Source organism: Corvus hawaiiensis, chromosome 2, assembly GCF_020740725.1.
Source record: "Corvus hawaiiensis isolate bCorHaw1 chromosome 2, bCorHaw1.pri.cur, whole genome shotgun sequence".
Taxonomy (NCBI): Eukaryota; Metazoa; Chordata; class Aves; order Passeriformes; family Corvidae; genus Corvus; species Corvus hawaiiensis.
In genome coordinates, this window is record NC_063214.1 from 118,646,729 (window position 1) to 118,666,228 (window position 19,500).

The 19,500-nt window shown below is 42.5% G+C and overlaps 1 protein-coding gene across 4 annotated transcripts in view; it reads right to left on the reverse strand.

The window, feature by feature from the left end:
- Nucleotides 1–524: 524 nt before the first annotated feature.
- ABCG1 (ATP binding cassette subfamily G member 1) overlaps nt 525–19,500 on the reverse strand; it is a 52,821-nt gene continuing 33,845 nt past the window's right edge. For all 4 annotated transcript variants that reach the window (XM_048290439.1, XM_048290436.1, XM_048290437.1 and 1 more), the window contains 12 exons: nt 19,292–19,424; nt 17,833–17,883; nt 15,646–15,791; nt 14,866–14,989; nt 13,661–13,775; nt 12,810–12,958; nt 12,527–12,628; nt 11,230–11,398; nt 10,364–10,464; nt 9,773–9,931; nt 8,808–8,926; nt 525–7,466 (listed from right to left, as the gene is read on the reverse strand). In XM_048290439.1, the coding sequence (XP_048146396.1) occupies nt 7,238–7,466; nt 8,808–8,926; nt 9,773–9,931; nt 10,364–10,464; nt 11,230–11,398; nt 12,527–12,628; nt 12,810–12,958; nt 13,661–13,775; nt 14,866–14,989; nt 15,646–15,791; nt 17,833–17,883; nt 19,292–19,424 (1,597 nt within the window). In that variant the 3' untranslated portion in view covers nt 525–7,237. The remainder of the gene's footprint in view (nt 7,467–8,807; nt 8,927–9,772; nt 9,932–10,363; nt 10,465–11,229; nt 11,399–12,526; nt 12,629–12,809; nt 12,959–13,660; nt 13,776–14,865; nt 14,990–15,645; nt 15,792–17,832; nt 17,884–19,291; nt 19,425–19,500) is intronic.

Genomic DNA, 19,500 nt, shown 5'->3' on the forward strand with positions numbered 1-19,500 from the left:
AGCTGCTCTTCAGCTGGGGAGAAGGGAGGAAGGAAGCCACACATTCCAGAGTGCCAAGCAAAGACAAACAGGGAATGATCCTTTCCCACCTCTTGCCATGAAACAGCACAGGGGAACATCTGCTACCACTTGCAGGTAGCAAGGACAAGATGAACAGAAGATCAGTCTGTGGAAGAAAAATCCACCCAAACTGGATGGAAATACAAAGGTAACTCATTCCACTGGCTCAGGAAGTCCTTCAGTTGTGTAGGGTTTCTCAGAGAAGCACTCCCTGATACTTGCTCTGTTTGGGTTGGAAGGAACCTTAAACAGCATCTGGTTCCAACCCCCAGTTGATGTTTTTACGGACTTTTACTGGATATTTCTGTAACCCACCTGTAGTGGGAGTTCTGAAACCACCACAATCATAAGTGGGCAATTCTGTGTCCTTGCTGGCTGCCAGAACCAAGGAGCGGGCAGTGAAACTTTATCACTACCAACACACCTCCCACCTCCCTCGGAGTGAGAACAGAGACAAAGGCAAATGTCTGAAAATAATAACACTTTATTTGATTTTTTTTTTTTTTTTGTGTGTGTGTGTGTTACATTATCATAAATGTTCTCTAGTCTCAGAAAACAAAGCCCTAAGTTTGGAAAATAATGCACACACAAATCTTTTCTTACAGGTATTAAGTATACAGAAATATACAAAGATTTCTCTATTACTGTAATATATCATCAGAATGCCCCACATCCCACATTTTTACTCAGGTCCACTGTACCAGGAAGCATAAACTACAAAGGTAACAAGCAACCTGAAAAAGACATGGTTTGTATAATATAATTACATTATATGTATATATATCTACAACAGTGCAAATATATCACAGCGTGCAGGCAGCGAGGGTCTCTAGAGAAGCAGAATAGAACTGATTCCTAGTAATGCAAATGCATTACAGAAACAACAATGACAGATTAGATACACAGAATATGCACACTTGAGCACGCTGATTTAAAATCATACCTTGCATTGACTCTTGCTTTGAAAAACAAAAGAACCGAATGTTAAGTAATTCAGAAACAGGTTCAAGGGCAGTATCTCACAATAAGGTCAGCTGACTCAGATAAGGTATTTGATAAATCCATACTGACACAGGTAAAGGCTTGGCTCCACTGCAGGGCTTGCTATCTTCTTTTTAAAAGATGTATCAGTGTAATCTTCTCAAATTTAATTTTCTTTTGACATAATTTAAAAGAATTTTCTCAATTAAAAAAAAAAAAAATTGCTCAGCAACTCATTCACATTTGTAAAGGTTGGTATAATGATCACTGAGGCCAGGAAAGCTGGTTTCTGGAAGTAACAGAAAGGAATTTGTATAATGATTACCCTAAATGGGCCACTAAAATAAACTACCATGGGATCAGAAAAAAAGACATCACAGATGCCACTGAAGTAGAAAACCTCTTCAACCTTTAAAAGCAGAAGCTTCCATGTTGCCTTGCAATCTGCTTAAAAAGACATTTTTGAGGTTTTTTTCTTCTTGAAAGACTAAAGCACACTCAGAGATCCAGCACTTTGGGCTTTTGGTAGCTCAAAGGAGTCTCAAAGTCATCCCTCCAACTTCAACCATCCTGCACTGCTCCCAAGCAGTTCATTTTCACAGCTCACGGGGACAGCAGCCACAAATACCCAGAAAAAAGGGACACAAGCATGGGCTGAGCTGCATGGAAGCCCCCAGAAAAAAAAAATGGATCAGCAAAAGCTGGATGTGTCTTGGAGGCATAACCAGTGCAGAGAATGCAGGCTGGGCTGTGAACATGTTTTGTGCCAAAGGAGACACACCTTGAGTGGTCACCCTCTGTTTTACTGTGCTGGCAACAGGTCTCAACAGAAATCTAAATCTCTTAAAAGAAGGTTCTACAGATGACAACTGCATAAAGTTATCATTCATTGTAAGATTTCAAAATAACAAAAAGACTGAAGCTGGATTTGTGCTCTGTGGTACAATTACTCCTTCAGAAACTCCACGTGAAATAAGTACAGTAACAGAAATAAAGCATTAAACAGAATTAAAATGAAACTTGCTATGCATGCAGGCTCAGCCTGAAACTTTTAGACATGTAATATGAAGAGTGATATGTGGGTTTCTAGAAGTCACTCAGTGGGATACACCACAACCACCTCTTGGTGTATTATGGAAACAGGTATTCAAGAGGAGGGCAGTAGGAGTCGATCCCTGAAAATGCTACTGCCCCTGCTCATTAATGGCAGAGCTCCTGATTAACTCCAGTGGCACTCAGCACTTAATTTATGCACTCACCAGTGCTGTGTGGCACTGCAGTGATCAGCCTGCCACAAGCTGTCATAGAGGACATGACAAGGTGTCATTTTCTGCCTGCTTCTAGTTCCCAACAGCTTTTCACATGATCATACTTTATAAATGGATCTCCACACACAAATTCCTGAGCAATTGCACCCTATGGGGCTGTTCTGGTAGGAAATAAAGGATGGTATCCAATGAAGGATGGATACTCTCCTTAGCGCTGTATTTACAGAGCTATTTTTTATTGTCTCTTATAGCACTAGCCAGATTAGGTTCTAGTTGGGCTTTGGACCTTCTAATTTCTCCTTACATAACCTCACAACATCCTTGTAGTCCTGCTGGGTTGCCTGCCCCTTCTTCCAAAGGTCATACACCCTGTTTTGTTCCCTGAGTTCCAGCCAAAGCTCTCTGCTTAACCAAGTTGGTCCTTCTTCCCCCCGTGGCTCATCCTTTGGCACATGGGGATGGATGGGCTGCTCCTGCTGTGCCTTTAGGATTTCCTTCTCAAGGAACCCCAGCCTTCCTGGACTTCTCAGCCCTTCAGGGCTGCCTCCCAAGGGACTCTGCCAACCCAGCTCCCAAACACAGTCTGCCCTCTGGAAGTCCAAGGCAGCAGTTCTGCTGCCACTCCTCCATGTGCCTGAGAACCAAAAACTCCACCATTTCATGACCACTGTGCCCAAGAGGATCTCCAACTATCACATCACCCACCAGCCCTCTGTCCCCAACAGGTCCAGTGGGCACCACCCCTGGTTGGTTCCCTCACCAGCTGTGTCAGGAATTACCTCCCACACACCCAAGGAACCTCTTGGACTGTTTCCTCACTGCTGTGTTGTATCTCCAGCAGACATTTGGCAAGTTAAACTCTCCCACAGGAACAAGGGGGATTGATCACAAGACTTCCCATGGAATATTTCATCTGCCTCTTCATCCTGGTTGGGTGGTCTGTAACAGACTCTCACCAGGATAGCTGCTTTGCTGGCCTTCCCCCTGATTCTTAGAACCCAAAAATCCACCCAGCATTGTGTAATTAGGACAGGTAAGATCCTCTGTGAGGATCACTGGGGTGGCACAGGTCAGTATGTACCACACGTCCTCGCAGGAACAAGGGTTTAATAAAACATTCCTTTCTGCTGAGAACACAGACTTTGACACAAAAGTGTGGATGGAACTGTCAATCACCTGAGACATCCAGTACTTGGACTCAAGTTCATTATCTCCCACTTACATAACCAGCTCTCCCTGTTACATGTGCACATATTCCTCTCTTTTAATGAAAATAGGGACTTTGTGCTCTAAATGCTAAGAGCTGAAGAGCATCTCAGCACCAGTCAGTCTTCTATTACTCCCTTTGGCCTGTAACAATGGAATCTTCTCAATTTCCTGTGAGTAGAATCTGCTTTCCAAATCTTTTATTTAATTGTAAATAATGATGCTTCAAGTTATTTTTAACAACCTTCAGGGTTTTTCAGATTATAGGCAAGTTTCCACGAAGAAAAACAGCAAAAGAAGGGTGAAGGACCTACAGTCTTAACTAATGCACACAGTAACCAAAGCAAAGTGTCAAAACAAGTCAAAATATAACAAGGAGGCCAACAGGACACTAAAGTCTTCCTACAATCCCAACAAAAATCATACATTCAGTTTTAAAGTGACCTTTAGAAACCTCTAGCCTCTTACACAACTTTTAGCCAGACTGTGAGTGGTTCAAATGGTAACAGTGGCATTGATTTCAAACAGGTTATGGCTCTTCATATATGGCTATAAAATTGAGGATTTGAAAATTGGGGATTTGAAGTCTTCAGAATCTTGCTGGCCTTGTTATTCTTCCAAGTGAAGCCTCCAAAGCTTCACAAAGTGCTCCTCAACACAACAGCACATGAATGCTCAGCCCATTAACCTGGGAATGTGATTTATACCAGCCTGTTAGAATTTATCATAAAGAGAAAAAAAGCCAACCTGAGACTACATTAAAAATCTTTGCAGTACATGAAAACATAACTGGGATGGATTTTAAATGCTTCTGTCCCAGAGCAGTGACAAAAGAGAGATCATTAGTTAATTTGTGAGCTAGGGAGGGAAAATATTATTATCTCATCTATGTGTATCACTGAGTTTCCAGAGAATTACTTCTTTACTGGGATACTACAGTCTGGAAGCATTCCTTAGAATAGTAACTTCCAGCTAAATGCTGCCAGCAGAAGGCTGGAAAAAGCATATCTTAAAAAAAGAGTGACAAAAATTATCCCAGAGCAGGAATTTTCTCAGGAACACCCGTAGAGGACCAGATTTTTGGCTTCTATAACACAACACAAAGTTACAGTACAGGAGGACATGCTGCAGGCTGAAAACATAAAATGAGAAAGTCTAAAAACAGAGGAGCAGGCACAGATAACAAGACAGTATCCAAGGAACTCACACTGCAAAACTGGTCTAGATGGGAGAGAACAGCATCCTGTAAGTTACCAGTGTTGAAGTGCCAGCAAAGTCACCTCATCTGGAACTCTGCAAGGGATTGTCAGGGTGGTATTTGGTAAATGGTGTTGGTAAACACAAAACATGAACCCTGAAGGTATTCAATGCCAGGGATGTCACACTCTTCGACCTCAGCTTGGAGCAGATGTCTGCAACCCAAGAGTAATTTGGCAAGTGTAGTCCTTTGTCTGCTTGCAAAACGTGTTTAAACTGCCTGTAATATTCACAAATACTTTGAGAGTCATGAAATAATCAAGGCACGTTGTGCCAAAGGGATTTCAGCTTGTGCCTTATTTAAAAACTGTTCATAGCCGCAAGTATTATTTAGAATAGCTCAAATTCTTAATTTCTCAAATCTGACAGCCATATGGGTTTGTACCTGCTCGTGATTATGCCTGGAAAAGCTGCAGAGATGTACAAAAGCTTTTTGAGAAAAAACAGCAACAAAAATTATGCAAAGAGGCTATCCAAGGAATTTGTTTTTTCTTCTACAGTAAAGATTGATTTTTTACTTTCACAGGTCAACCTTATTTTCAGGGAAAGTTCAGCTAGCTTTCCTAAAATATGTGACTTGATTTAAAGCCTTCCAGACCACAGGCTTAGTTCAAATGTCCTGAGTTTAACAGATACACACAGTCTATGTCTGTATTGGTAAATCAAACAGAGCCTGGGCACGGGCCAGGAAAACTGGGAAAGAATTGTCTTCCCTGCTAAATGGCAGACCTTCATCCCAGCACAGCCAGAGCTTTTCCAGACAGTGTTTGGGCTGTTTAGAAGTCAGTACAGGGGCCATTCCTAATAGCCCCAGGTGTCTGAGGACTAACAGAGCTGGCCCTGGCACTATTTATTTCACTAGGAAATAAATGAGTCTCGGAAGTTTGTGAATTTTTGACTGCTGGGGGCCAGCAGATGCACCAGGTCTCTCTTATCTGCTCTGCTGCCATGAGCTGTTGGGCTCCTCAAGGGTCTGCTGACATTGAGCTGCTTCCAACCTACAAGACTTCAGCATCCTGATGGGAATAATGCATTTACAGAACCTGCAGGCCTCACTCAGGGGGTCTGGGACACCAAGATAAATTCACAGCCATGGCAGAAGGTTGTGCAGTTTGCACCAAAGCTCGCCAAGGCGTCCAGCGTGAGTATGGTGGATTCATTTTGGGTTGAAAATCCAAACCCATGAAAATCAGTGACAAAATTCACATCAACTTGGAACCCAAATTCCCCCTGCCAAATTTACAAAGTAACTCAAAATAACAGTTTCATTGATGTTCAGATCAATTGATTCCCATGTTGTGCATGTAGACTTAGGGATGAGAACAAAACTGCCTGGCATAATTAGACCTGCAGCCTTACAAGGTCATTTGTGTATTTGGAGGGGAGTCCTACACAGAGTGTGTTGCAGATAGAATGAACACCTCTGGATGAGGCAGTCACAGGTGTTTTAACACAGTAGCCCAAGCTTTGATCTGTGGACAGCTCTTGCACTCCTTTAACAACCACTTTAGGGATAGATCCTGCTTTCACAATTTAATTAAAAATGAGCCTTGGAGTGCCTTGATTTTTTTCATTCGCAGGAGGTAGATCAAACAGATAATGAGCAGAGTTAGTACCTCAAAATATTACAAATACTAAGGATTTAAAGACACTGCAAAAGAATATTTTTTTCAACCATTCAGTGACAGCTTGACCATGTCTAACTGCATGTGCTATCCAGTGCTGCTTCCAAATAGGATCAGAGGTTTAGTGCAGATTCAGAATCTGCCTTTTCCTCCTATCATTACAGTTTTCAGATATGAGACCAGCTCGACAAGTAAAGCACCAGAATTCTAAATTCAGACAGAAACAAAAATAATTACTTGAATCACTTCAGGTTTCTTTGTAAAAAGTATCCATATTAAAAAGATGTCTTTACCTTGTTAATACATTTACAGGCTTTTAGCCAGAAGGGGTAATTCTGTGGAAAAGAATTGCAAAATAATACATAGAAAACTGCAAAGATGAAATTCTGAATTTAAAAATATGAGAGAATCCTATTTTCTTTGCATTCCTCATTTTGCATCTCATTACCTTGTCAACTAGAGATGACATTACACTGTTCTGGCTACCAGAACTGATCCTGGTGACCTTATCCCAAAATTGGTTTTCAAAAGGAAAGCTCCTGCAGCCAGGTTTCTTGTTACAGCTACACTGCCTCGGTATTGATATTCTGTGGTGCAAAATTCCCTTCTAGTTCTTCTTCCTAGTTAAAGCTAGAAAGTGTAATGAAAACATGACCCAACCCAACTGGACTGATTGGCTTAACACTGTATGTCCACTATCCCATTGTGGCTCTCCATGGGCTCGGTCAGGACAGCATCGGGCTGGGCACTGGGGACCAGCCTGCCACAGTGAGACAATGTCAAGTGCCCTCTATTGCATGTCTAAAGTTCTCCTACTGCATTGGTTTAGCTGCTCTTCCTTTACCTCTCCGCTCGGATTTTGTATCTGAGGACAAAATAGGCAATCAGGCGCAGAGAGAAGAAGAAAATCCCAAGAACAATGAAGTCCAGGTAAAGTTTGGCATTTTCTACATCCAGTTCTCTCAGGATGGCCTCTGATTTTTGAAAATGGCAGGTGTCGTCTTTGTCACAATGCAGATCTTCTCGATCCAGTCCATAGATGGAGAGGATGACCCCTTCGAACCCATACCTGGGAAGAAGAAGGAGGGATTACAAGGAAAATCCTGATGATCTGGTCAGAAGTGCAATACAATCCCTGTGAGAGCTCAGCTGAAACTCTGAGGGGTTCAATATTGTTCTGACACATCTGTCTCGGGGCACAGTTCTGTCCCTGTTACAATCAGGCTCATCACATGTCACGGGCATTTTGCGTAAGAGGGAACAAGGGCAGGAGTTCTGCCTTTGACTGCTTCCAGTTAGTGCACAGAAAAACATTAAATCAGAAAGCAGCATCATTTCAGCTCATATGCAGGAATTCCCCATTTAAAAGTGACAACATAATTTTGCTTTTTTTTTTTTTTCAATAAGCAGCAGGGATGCAATTATGGCTTGAAGTCAGAAATATATTAAAACCAGCATCAATCTAGAACATCCCTTCTCCTTCCCTCTGTGTACTAATGGTTTCACTGACAATGCTCCCAGGCATTTGATTTTGCAAGCAGATAAACATCATGGGTCCCATGCACACGGGATATCCCATGCATAGGACAGCTTTCTCTGGCTTCAGGAGACCCCACACGGGCCTGCCAATGGTTTAAGGCCTCACCTTGAATTCCAGGTATTAATTCAGAGGGTGCAGTCTCGTTATCTTTGATAGGAATCTGTGTAAGACCTCACTTGGAAGCAAAGAGGATTTTTTTTGCCTGGGGTTTCTCAGTAACAGTGCAGCTTGGGCAGGGTAGGGAAATGGGGAACGGGAAAATTCACCTCTCCTAATTTCAGCTATAAACATTTCAGTGTCTAGTCTAAACTATCCCTCCAGAGATTTCCTGATGGGAGTTGTCCCATCTTAAGACAGCTGTGTCAGACACAGACAGCATATAAGGTGCCTATGGATCTTAAAGCAGCAGTTTAAATTAGAGGTGACACAAATCCTGTGCCTCTTGTGGCAGTGCGCCTGGAAAACTTAAAAACAGGCCTTTATCCAACAAACCTATCTAGCATACAGCAGTGAATTACACTACTTTTTCTTCCAAAATGAGGTGCTGGCATCAATTTCTCAGCTGGGGATGTCACTGTTATTTCAGAAATCCCTATTTATATTGCAAAATCCAGGAGGATTTTCATGCTGTGCAATCCCACTGAATTCAAAGGGACTGGCATGGTCTTGTGGCCTGTAACCTGTTCCTGTTTATTTCACAACACATAACAACTTAAAATGCAGTGAGATAATGTGGTTTACATCACACATATGTTTATATTACAAAAGAACATGCTGTGAACAGTCTCTTTGGCACCTAAAATAACCAAGCAAGCAAAGGCAAACAAACAGCATTTCCAGATGGGAGGCTGAAGGCTTTCACAGCAGTACCTGACATAGGAAATGTAGGACATCCACTGAAGGTATGTTGGGATGGTATCAAAGCTGACAAAAAACCCAGAGAACAGAAGGACTGGGATGGCAGTAACTGGGCCCACAAATGTTGCCACCTGTGAAGACAAGGAATAGACAGTCTCTTGTCAGAAAGACAGAGAAAAAATAAAAACTGACTTACTTTTCTGTTACTCTTCAGAGTAATTCTACTCCCGAAAGTTATCACATTTTGAAATACTAGAAAATTGCTGGCTTTTTGTTTTTTTTTTCCTTTTTGGTGAGATTTCTTGTGAGGGGAAGAGCAGAAGCACAGGGATCACGCAGTAAGGTTATGCTGGTCTCCACAGGGTGGCACAGAGAGGGAATCAAGTGTTCTACTGCAGAAATCTTGACAGCATCAATGCATACTGAGGTCAGAATCATCAGTTACCACCAGCACCACAGAGCAGTTCTGCTGTGCAATGGTCACCTCAGCACATCTCCTGCCAGGAATTACCTGACCAGCTTCCAGTCATGCCAACAGCTGCCTCTCTCCCTCCATTTCTAGAAGTCCGGTTTTTGGACAAGCCTTTTCCTACCTTTCCTTCTACAGCTTTATTAAACCAAAAAAAACCTTCTCCTGAGCTACTGTGGAAAATTTCCAGTTTGTAGGGACACAGAAACGCATCAGTCCTGCAGTCCACAGGACCTGCTCAGTCTGGGATGAACAGCAAGTGACAATCCACCCAAGCAAGGGCAGGCACAGCCCCTTCAGGTGAGGCAGGAACTTCAGAGCCTCACATCCAGGGCAGGTCTGTGCCCCTTACACTGATGTGAGTGGGGAGCATCAGGAGCTCTATCACAGCAGGACAACTTTCTGCCTGTCACCTCTCAACAAACATCCTGGGGACACAGCAGCAGTGACAGGGAGCAGAGTTAGGAGACAGCAGAGCTCCTGTGAGACCACGAAACACCATCAGTACCTGGAGGGATGTGGAGGCTGCACCTATGAGCAGGCCCAGCGACTGAGCCACCAGGGATGTCATGGTCCCCAAGGCTGCGAAGAGGACGAAGCGGAGAGCGTCGGAGGGCTGGGAAGTCATCCAGTACACGATGCTGCAGTAAGCCACAGGGAACATGATCTGCAAGGACAGGCACTGGGGGTTATCCCTTACAGCTGAACATTGACTGTTACTCTGAGTAAGACAAAAACATGATGGGGGTCTAATTAATCCACAGCTCTCAGCCTTTCCATTACAGGACAGGTGTGATACCTGCCTTTCTGCTTGGGCATTTCAAAACAGATTCCACTCACAGCCCTTCACAGTTCCCCTTCTGCAAATAAGCAAAGCTTGTCATCTGTTTGTTAAAAGAATGTTGGGTCAGGTCTCTGCTTTTGTCAAGTCCTGCACTCTTCAGGGTGCTGCTGATTCAGCCCTGAAACTTCAGCAGACACATATGGACATTTTCCCCACTATTCCAATGGACAAAATACCAGTACTTATCTTCTGGGCAAGTGGGCTTGTCACTCATGAATTTAAGGATTCTCTTTTATTGAAGAGTAGAGCATTTACCTGAAAAGGAACATCAGCCATGGTTTTGGCGAGGTAATAGGCTTTGAGGCTGTACCAGTAGTTCAGATGCTCTCTGAGAAACACTCCCATCTCAAGGGGAACTGCAGAGAACACAGATTGTTCAGTTAGATTGGCAGGGTGCAGTGTTGCTTCACATAATAACAACACAGTTTGTCCATACCTAATCCTGCACTGCTGCAGTCCCAGGGTGGGACTGGAACTCTCAGGTCTTTGACAGAGCAGCAAAAGTTTCAGTGATTTGTAATGAAATATAAAAAGTCAGCCCCAAGAGCTGCTCACTGTTGAGACTATGGACTAGTCTACTCAGATGGTATGAACCTCCCTTGAAGAGGATTTTTCAATTAAAAGTGATGTGAAAACTTAAAGAAATTGGTTCTTCCTTTTGGTCCAACAGGGACTTCAAGGTAGCAGCACTCCCAAAGGAAGTACAAAACAGTCTATTCCACAGGCATTTGCTTCTGATACCACATGAATAAGCTGATTTTATGCAGGAGTCATGACTTGGAAGCTCCAGAGAAATTATTACATCCTCCTTAAGTCCAACCATGAGTTCAGGGCATGGTTCAGATGCTCTGGGATAAAGAGAAATTCCAGTCCAGGACTGTAACACTGAACTGTCTGTGCTGAAAAACCCTGGCAAAAGAGGGGAGGGAGAAGTGCCTCTGGCCAAGCCTGTTTCTGCTTGCACAGCAGTGCTTCTGTGGGTGCAAGATTCATCCCCCCACCTCTCTTAGAAGTAGAATCACAAGTCAAATGTTATCTTATACAAACCAGAGACATCCCAACACCCTCCCACCTCCCTGCAATGCCCTCCCCTGTGCTGTGACACAGTGCCCCATACTCACAGGTGAGGACAGTCGGCATGAGCGCAGCAAACATGAGGAACAACATGGAAAAAAAGAGGAATCCCGAGTTGCTGAGCACTTTCTTGGCCTCATTGCCAATGCCCAGGTAGAGCAATCCAATGAGCAGCCCAATGCCAATGTGTGAGGTGATCCGCAAGTGTGTCAGGACCTGTGACAAGCAAAGAGCAGCATTTATCAGAAAGTCTGGGCTCAAAAACCATGACAGCGTGGCTGAAATCAGATGGAAAGAATGCAGGAAAGGAGCACTTATGCCCAGAAAATCTTACATAGAAATCATTGAATGGTTTGGGTTGGAAGGGACCTTAAAGATCATCTAGTTCCAACCCCCTGCCGTGAGAAATGTTAATTTCCTACTGGCTAAGAAAAATTATGAGCTTCCCACGAAAATTTCTTCCAGTAAATACAGGCAGGAACTGCAATGCTGCAACCTGAAATCTCACTGTCTGACAATATCATGGAGCCGCTGGCTCTTATTCATCAGGGGAAAGAGACTTCCTGACTAAAAGAGAAATTTCCCCAGAGCAGAAGAGAAGCAGAAAAGGCATTTCAGGCTTCTATAGACCAAAGTAACTTCATCAGGAATAAATTAGCTTTCTGTGCCTTCTCTACAACACAGTATTCCCACAAGAGGCTTGGAAGAACAGAAGAAATAATAACATTGGGAACAACTGCAAGCCTTTAGAGCCGAGCAGGAAAAAAATACCTTGAAAACAACATTGGCCTTCAATCTGTGTAACAGCAAATCAGTTACAGTTTCCCCTGATCTTAACTCATTAACTTAATTAGTCCTTGTTGACAAATGCACTTACAAAAAGCAGCAAGGGAGAACAAGTTATGGCAAAGAAGCAAACTTTTTATCCACCAGTTTTCTATTTCCAAAAATGAAGACTTTAAGTAGTAACTTTCCACCACACTGAAATTATTATCTCCGCCATCCTGAATTTTCTGGAAAACCTAGTTTTGTGACACAGCAGTACAACTTCTCAGTCACTTTTCAGTAGGATTAATAACTGTATAAGGGACCTGCCAGCACAGAGGGGATTTAAACTTTAGGTTTTTAGGCCAGCTGCTTCTGAGTGCTGTGTAGAAAGGTGTAGTTCACAATGAAGGTGATACAGTTAACAGCAAGACTGGAAGATCAGTCTCTTCCCTTTGAAATTCTGTGATAATGTTCACGGATGGGCTGCTGGACAGGACCTTTGAAGTGTATTACACTGCCTCACACCCAGCTGAACAGACCTTTTGGCTACAAAAGTTATTATAAAGCCATTCTTACCGAGTCCCTCATGATGGTGAGGAAAGTTCTTTTGAAGAGGATGCAGAACTGGGTTAGGCAGCTGGCAGAGAAGCTGTGGCAGCCTTCTGTGGAGGAGGAGTCCTGCAGAGACACATCACAGAATAAACTCCTTCCTTCGCATATCTCGTTTGGTTTTCATTCACAAAAGCCCACTCACATCAGCTGAGTGTGCCCAGAGACTCCTCCACTGACCGGGGATTTGAATTCCCTCCCTCCCCCTGCAGCCCCAAGCCTTGCCCCAGAGCTGTGATGCACAAAATACCTCTTCAGAGGGCCGGTGCCAGAGGAAGGGGTTCAGCTCGTTCTCCCCACCCACGTCTCTCTTGTAGTCCGTGTCACAAATCCTCTCCCTCACGGCCCTGACCAGGCGGCTGTTCTGGTCCCCGTACTCACCCGAGGCCACTTCCATAACTACAAAAACAGAGGGTTTAAGTTACTGCTTTGCACTGCTCACCAGGTACAAGCCTTGTTATTAAATCCCACTGATGCTGCAGCACTGAAAAAAACAAGAGTTTTTTCAGTACAGGCTTTAAAAATGCCACGTGCAAATTCTTATCTATACAAACAACATTTAAATGCATCTTTCCACAAATCTTCAGGGAGGTCTCTTCATCCTGGAAGTTAAAGGAAGCATTTCAGAGGAAAGGCAGTGAATACAGGTAACAAAAAATGACAAAAGCCTATTTTTGTGGCACTTTCCGCTTTTTTTGGAATTAAGAAACAGCACTGAAAACCCCTCAATGCTGTTATCTGTACAATACCACAGTGGTACTGCTCAAGATAAAAAAAAACCAAGCAGAATACTGGGCCCACTTAAAAAAGCCATTAACATTAGTTACTATGAAGCACTAAGGAATATGCTTTATCTTTCATTTCCTGAACTTTGACTTCCATCACACAGAAATATTCACTGAACTGTACCACTAGATGGCATTCAAATTACTTAGGAAAAAAAAAAATCTGATTAATTTTATTTTGAATTTTGGTACATATATGAACACACACACAAAAGAATATATGTACAGAAGTATAAATCACACCATGGTCCCCATTACCCTGAGGGTGCTGACAAAATACAAAATAAATGAAATAAACTATTCACGTTGTCCTTACCAAAATCTGCTGGGTTGTGGTAGGTTGGGCAATTCAATCCCAAATCTCTCAAGTAAGGGACGAGGTTTGTTACCTTCCCACGGTAAATGCATTGACCTTGACTTAGAACATAGAGCTGGGAAACGAGAAGAAAAGAAAAAAAAGAAAAGAAATAAGAAAAAAACTGAAATAGTACCAAAATATTTGAACCTGTTGCCTAATAACATCTCCTTGTCCCTGTGGGAAGAACACCTTGGGAAGATCTGTCACCACTTGAAATTAACTCTGCATGGAATCACGACTAACGGAAAACTGAATGCCTGAGGTTTGAATTCTGCACACGTTGCCTCCAGGACGTGGAGCACATTAGCACAGAAACACACTAATTCCAGCCTTTGGCACACGCTGAAAATAGGCAAGGAGCTGGAGAGCCAAGCCATCTAATTTCCACACATTATGGATATTTTGGGCTGGGAGACGAGGCTGGTAACTGCAGGAATGGAAGGAGAGCTGGGACAGCACAGCAACAGCAAACAGCTCGATCACTCTCATTTTTAGCCACACTGTTGACTTTAAATAAACCTCCCTGCCAGACTGGCAATCTGCAAGAGTTTGTTCACCTGTGGTGGTGGAGGTTTTCTCTCAGCTCTCACAGGATTAATCTAAATCCTCCAACACGACTGAAGTACATTTTTATCTAATCTAAACACACACAGTCCACATCCCATTGTTAGGTTGGAGAAAAGTTCTCCAACTGACTTAATTTCAATTAATTTTCAATACTAAATTTGATTATTATTATTATTTCATGTGAACTACCTCTTCTCAATCTACACCTGTGTATCTAGGCTGAGAACATGTACTTGCAACATTGCAGACATTGACACTGCAGCTCTCCTGCTTTTCTATTGCTCTAAGGTACTTCAGTGACAGCCCTGTGCACAGGAGCAGTGCTGGGTGAAGGCATGATAATCAGCAGTGCAAAAATCACGATTTCACAAACCTAACAGCCAGATTCTTCACAAAGACGACATGTAAATAAAGGAAACATGCAGATAAGAAGGAGAAAAACATAATCAAAAAGTATGTTCTGCTCTTATTTCTCTAACTTCTTTATCTGATTTGTAGCCACCAACTGGAATTATTCATGTTTTTGATCAAAGAGCGTAGCCTTGAAAGCACAACCTACCTAAACTACACATCAAGAGGAAGTTTGAGAGCAATACCTGGTCAAAGAGCTCAAACAGTTTTGCACTGGGCTGGTGAATGGTGCAGATGATGGACCTGCCACCCTGGGCCAAAGCTTTCATCAGAGACACCACCTGAAAACATGATGCACTATCCAAGCCACTGAGAAAAAAAAACCAAAGAGAAGTTTGTTATCCACAGGCACCACTCAAAACTGGCACATGTATTTGCTACTTGGTCTCTCATTATTGTCCTTTTACAACTTTTCTCTGTAGCAGTTTAATTTTATCATATGCCAACCTTATGCTTGTATTTCTCCATCAGGCTTTTAATTATGTTGGAAGCATGCCTGAGAATGAAAAAGAATATTCTCAAAGCTGCCTTAAGGGACTTCTACATCTTAGGGCTGCAGATGTAAATGCTCCCAACTTTAATGAATAGATACATATTCATAGCTTTCCCAGCCTCCTCCCAGACTGATCACATTCATTACCAAAAGTCACATTTTAAAATGTTTATATTCAAGCTGTCTTTGCTTGAAAAAGAAATCCATGCCACAATATTTTCCTCTCTCTCTTCCTTCCTGCTGCAGTTTGTGTCTGCTTTAAATATTATTTATAGCCCCACAGTCCAGCAGTTGCAGCAGTGACCCAAGGCACTAAGTACCCAAAGCAAATTATTTCTTGGCCTTATTCAGTGCTTGCAGGCAACACAAAATGAGCCTTTTCCAAGGAGTTAGAGGTGAATAACTTTTCTGCAGTGCTGTTCTACTCTGTAAAACCATATTTGTCTATCTTTAATTTTTGGCCTTGAAGTACCTGGTTGGCTCATCGAAGAACATGACAGGAGGGTTGTTCACCAGCTCCAAAGCAATGGCAAGACGCTTTCTCTGGCCTCCAGAAAGACTCCCAGTCCTCGTGTTAGCACATGTCAGCAAACCAAGGGCTGTCAGGATTTCCTTTACCTGCAGGGAACAGAACATTCCACGTTGTTAGAACATAAAAAACCTCCAGCCTCTTCACTGATTTTCATGGAGATTGTGAACCAGCTCATGACTTTGTTTCATCACTCACACACTTAAAGCCTTTTTCCATCTAATGTAGCATTTATTAGACTCAGTGTTAAGAGTCCACCACTTACTGTTTCGACCCAAATTCTGCTTGTTTGTCCTACATGACCTCACTCAGTAAAGAGGTGAAAAAGAAGTGGAAATGGGTTCTTCAATAGCTGTATATTTATGGATATGACACTGACATCAGAAGAGCTTTGCAGGATTTGAGGGGTAATTGCACAGTGAAACCAAGAAGCTTCTTTCAACAAAACTCTGGGGTTGTCTCTATAAGGGACTCTATAACAAAAACCGGTGGTTTCTATAGAGCAGTGACCTCCTTTATCTCATCTGTTCTCCACAGTCTCCTCTTTAAAGTGCAGTCATTGATTTCAAGTGTTTTCATTCCCCTCAGAGTCAGTTCATTTGTCACAGGTATTCTCAGATGTTCGGGATTTCCTCAAGGCACAGCCTCAGGAAGGGCACAGCTCGTCCCTGGGTTTTTGGAGCAAAAGCAGAACCATCCCAGGCACTATGATTTTTTCTGTTTCAGCGACTGTAGATCTGGTCTGGTAGCCCTATATAAGGGGAATAGCTTTTTGGCATCAGTAAAATCATGGACACAAAAATGAGTGAATCCATGAGCTACGCTGCTCATGCAAGTAACAAAATCTACCACTTCAAAGGCAGAAAGCAGCCCAGACATTTAATACTTCACCTAAGTTCAGGAAACAGAGCCCACCATTTCTCAAAGTACCAACTGCTTGGATGGAGGAAGTTTTCCAGAAAGAGTGTCTAAGCTGGTGAAAACTGGTGAGACCAACCAGGGCCTGACTCTTTGCTTGTCCTGATTTTGATTTCCAGCAGTTCCCTCTCCCACTAAGAGGGAGTAAAAAAAAAAAAAAACGCACTAACCCTTGTTCTCAGAGAAAAGAGCCTGACTCCCTCATTCCCTTGATCTCTAGGAAGGGTAAACAGGGCCCAGGCAGCACAAGCAAGGTCAACTAGAAACACAAACTGTGGTTCACTGGAGGATTTTCACTTGCCCCTGCTTTAAACAAGAGTCTGTAATCCTGCTAGCATGAGTGTATAAATTCATAACATTTATCTGTGATAAACATTTACACTGCAATTTACAACAATAAAATGAATTATCTTCTCCTGCACAGGCCTCTAACACTAACCAGAAAATCCTTCTAACATGTGTTGAATAAACACAGCACAGTATTTTCCTCAAAGAGCTGCTTGTAATTACAGTGACAGTGTGAACAAAGGAATTAACTTGCTTGGCCTAACTTCACCAATGTGTAAATGAACCAAGGCTTCCAAAGTACAACTAAATCAACAGCTGTTTCTATATAAATTTATTTTCCAATTAAAAAACAACCTGTGTTTACCAAACACAAGTTGATTCCTGTAAGCTTCCCTTCTGATTTTCAAGGATTCTTTTGAGTCTGAAGAAATGCCAGTTGCTTCAATTTCAAAATAAACACAAAGGATAATCACAAAACCAGCTGCTCTACCTAGGAAGTTGCCATAGTTTTCACCTTTTAGGAGAAGTTGTACTTTTCCCCATGGATGGATGAGAGGAGCACAGTTCCTCATGCAGGTCCAGCTGGGTGATTTATCTCACCCCACATGAGATGCCTGAGCCCTCAGACACGCACGGAAGAGAATTCAAGATGCTAAGGTGCATTAACAGGAATCCTGCAAAACCTGTGAGTTTATTTCAGTAAATCTTTCACAATTTTGCAGTCTCGTAGTGAAAGCAGCTTTCATGGAGACTGCAGTGAACATTCCCTCCTAGTGACACACGTCAACCTTGAGGTTATGATTTATTCTGTCATTACAGGTCCAGTGCAATTCAGTATTAGATAAAATACGTCTGCTTTACAGAGCTCACTCCACAGCTCTTTGGCATCCCCCAAAATTCTAGTTTGATGGGCAGTGTACATACCATTTCTCTCCTCCCTTCATCTTTCTCTTGAAGTTTCAGATGAGCAGATACCTGGAATGCAGAACAACGGAATTTGATTTTAATCTGGTCTGAAGCACAACCACCAGTTACAGCAGATGTCTCAGGCACAACACTCCAAGGCACCATTTAAACAGCTTCTTTCAAGCCAGTCAGAAAATCTGAAGTAGACCTATAATGTTCCAGTCACAAGCATCACATTTTTCTGTACAGTACATAACTGACTCAAATTTGACTTAGGCAAAGCACCTGACAAAAAGTGTATTAGAAAAAAAGGCCATTATGAAAGTCAAAGAGCTTGAGAGGAAGATGGGACAGTAACAGAATTTGCACACCCAAGAACTTCCCAGGCAATGCTAGAAACACAGTTTATCTGTGCTTCATTCCCACTATAAGGATAACTGAGCTCTGCCATTCTCCAGGATGCAAACAAGTGAGCACAGAAATAAATAATCTTGTGAAAGATGTCATCTGCTATCCTGAGAGGCGGCTCCACAAAACATCATGATTAACCTTTATTAAAAGCAATTAAACTGTTAAGTAGTTATTTTTTGTCAGAGCCTCGATTGATTAATTTTAGACAGCAACTATAATCTGGGCCCAATTCTGCAAAAGTGGTCCCGTGGGATTCTGACGAAAACACTCAAGTAAACAAAAGAGAAGAAAAACTTCCTCACAGAAAGGAATCTTTGCAGAAAATTAGCCATATAAACACTGTGATTTCTTCTTGCCATGAAATTTGTGAATTTAGCTGGCACAGTGTGAGCAACCTAAGCCTTATTTTGATAATAACCTCTGAGAAAAACTGGCTCATTTCTCAAGCTGAGCTACAGACACTTCCAGACTAACTGGTCAAGTTGGCAATTCATAAACCTCTTGATGCTATGAAAACCAGTGAGAACAATTTACATTCCCTGTACATCTTGCACTTATTCTGTTCCTGGCTTTTTTTCCCTGAAGAAATGAAAGAGATTTTATAAAATGACTTTATTTTAAAAAAGGCACAAAAGAGTAGAAGTGGCAGAGAGATCACATTGAAGCGTAAATAACAGTTTTCAGTCAGAACATGAAAGATGGGGAGAAAGAGAGAGAGGGATGAGGTTACTCATCCACCACCCAAGCAAACAGATGGTCCCTACAAAGGCTTGTTTGTGAAGAATTTCAGGTTCCATTCTCTAGGAGATCTAAGGAGCAGACACTTAGATCTCCTTCCAAATCATAATGCTGGGCACAAATTGGAAATTATAGAGCTAAAGAATCCCTAGAAGGATGAGCCAGAAATGGAATTCAAGGCATCAACAAATTCCAAGAACTTTCGTTGAGCGGGATCAGACAGAGATAACAGCTTGTGGCACTGCCAGGAGTTAAGAACGAGGGCACAACACAAACCATTTTCCATTTTCCCCTGCTCAGATAAATTAGAGCAAGAAACAAAGCTCACCATCATGGCTTCCTGGACAGTGAGGTGAGGAAGGAGCATGTCATCCTGCATGATGTAGCAGGAGACTTTGCGGAAAGAGCGCAGGTCACGGGGCTGCCCATTGATGAGGATTTCTCCTTTCATTCCCGTCTCTCTGAAACCAAACAACAAAATAACCAGAGGCGAACCCTGCCTTCCCTTGTGCTGCCACGTGACTGAGCATGTGGAAG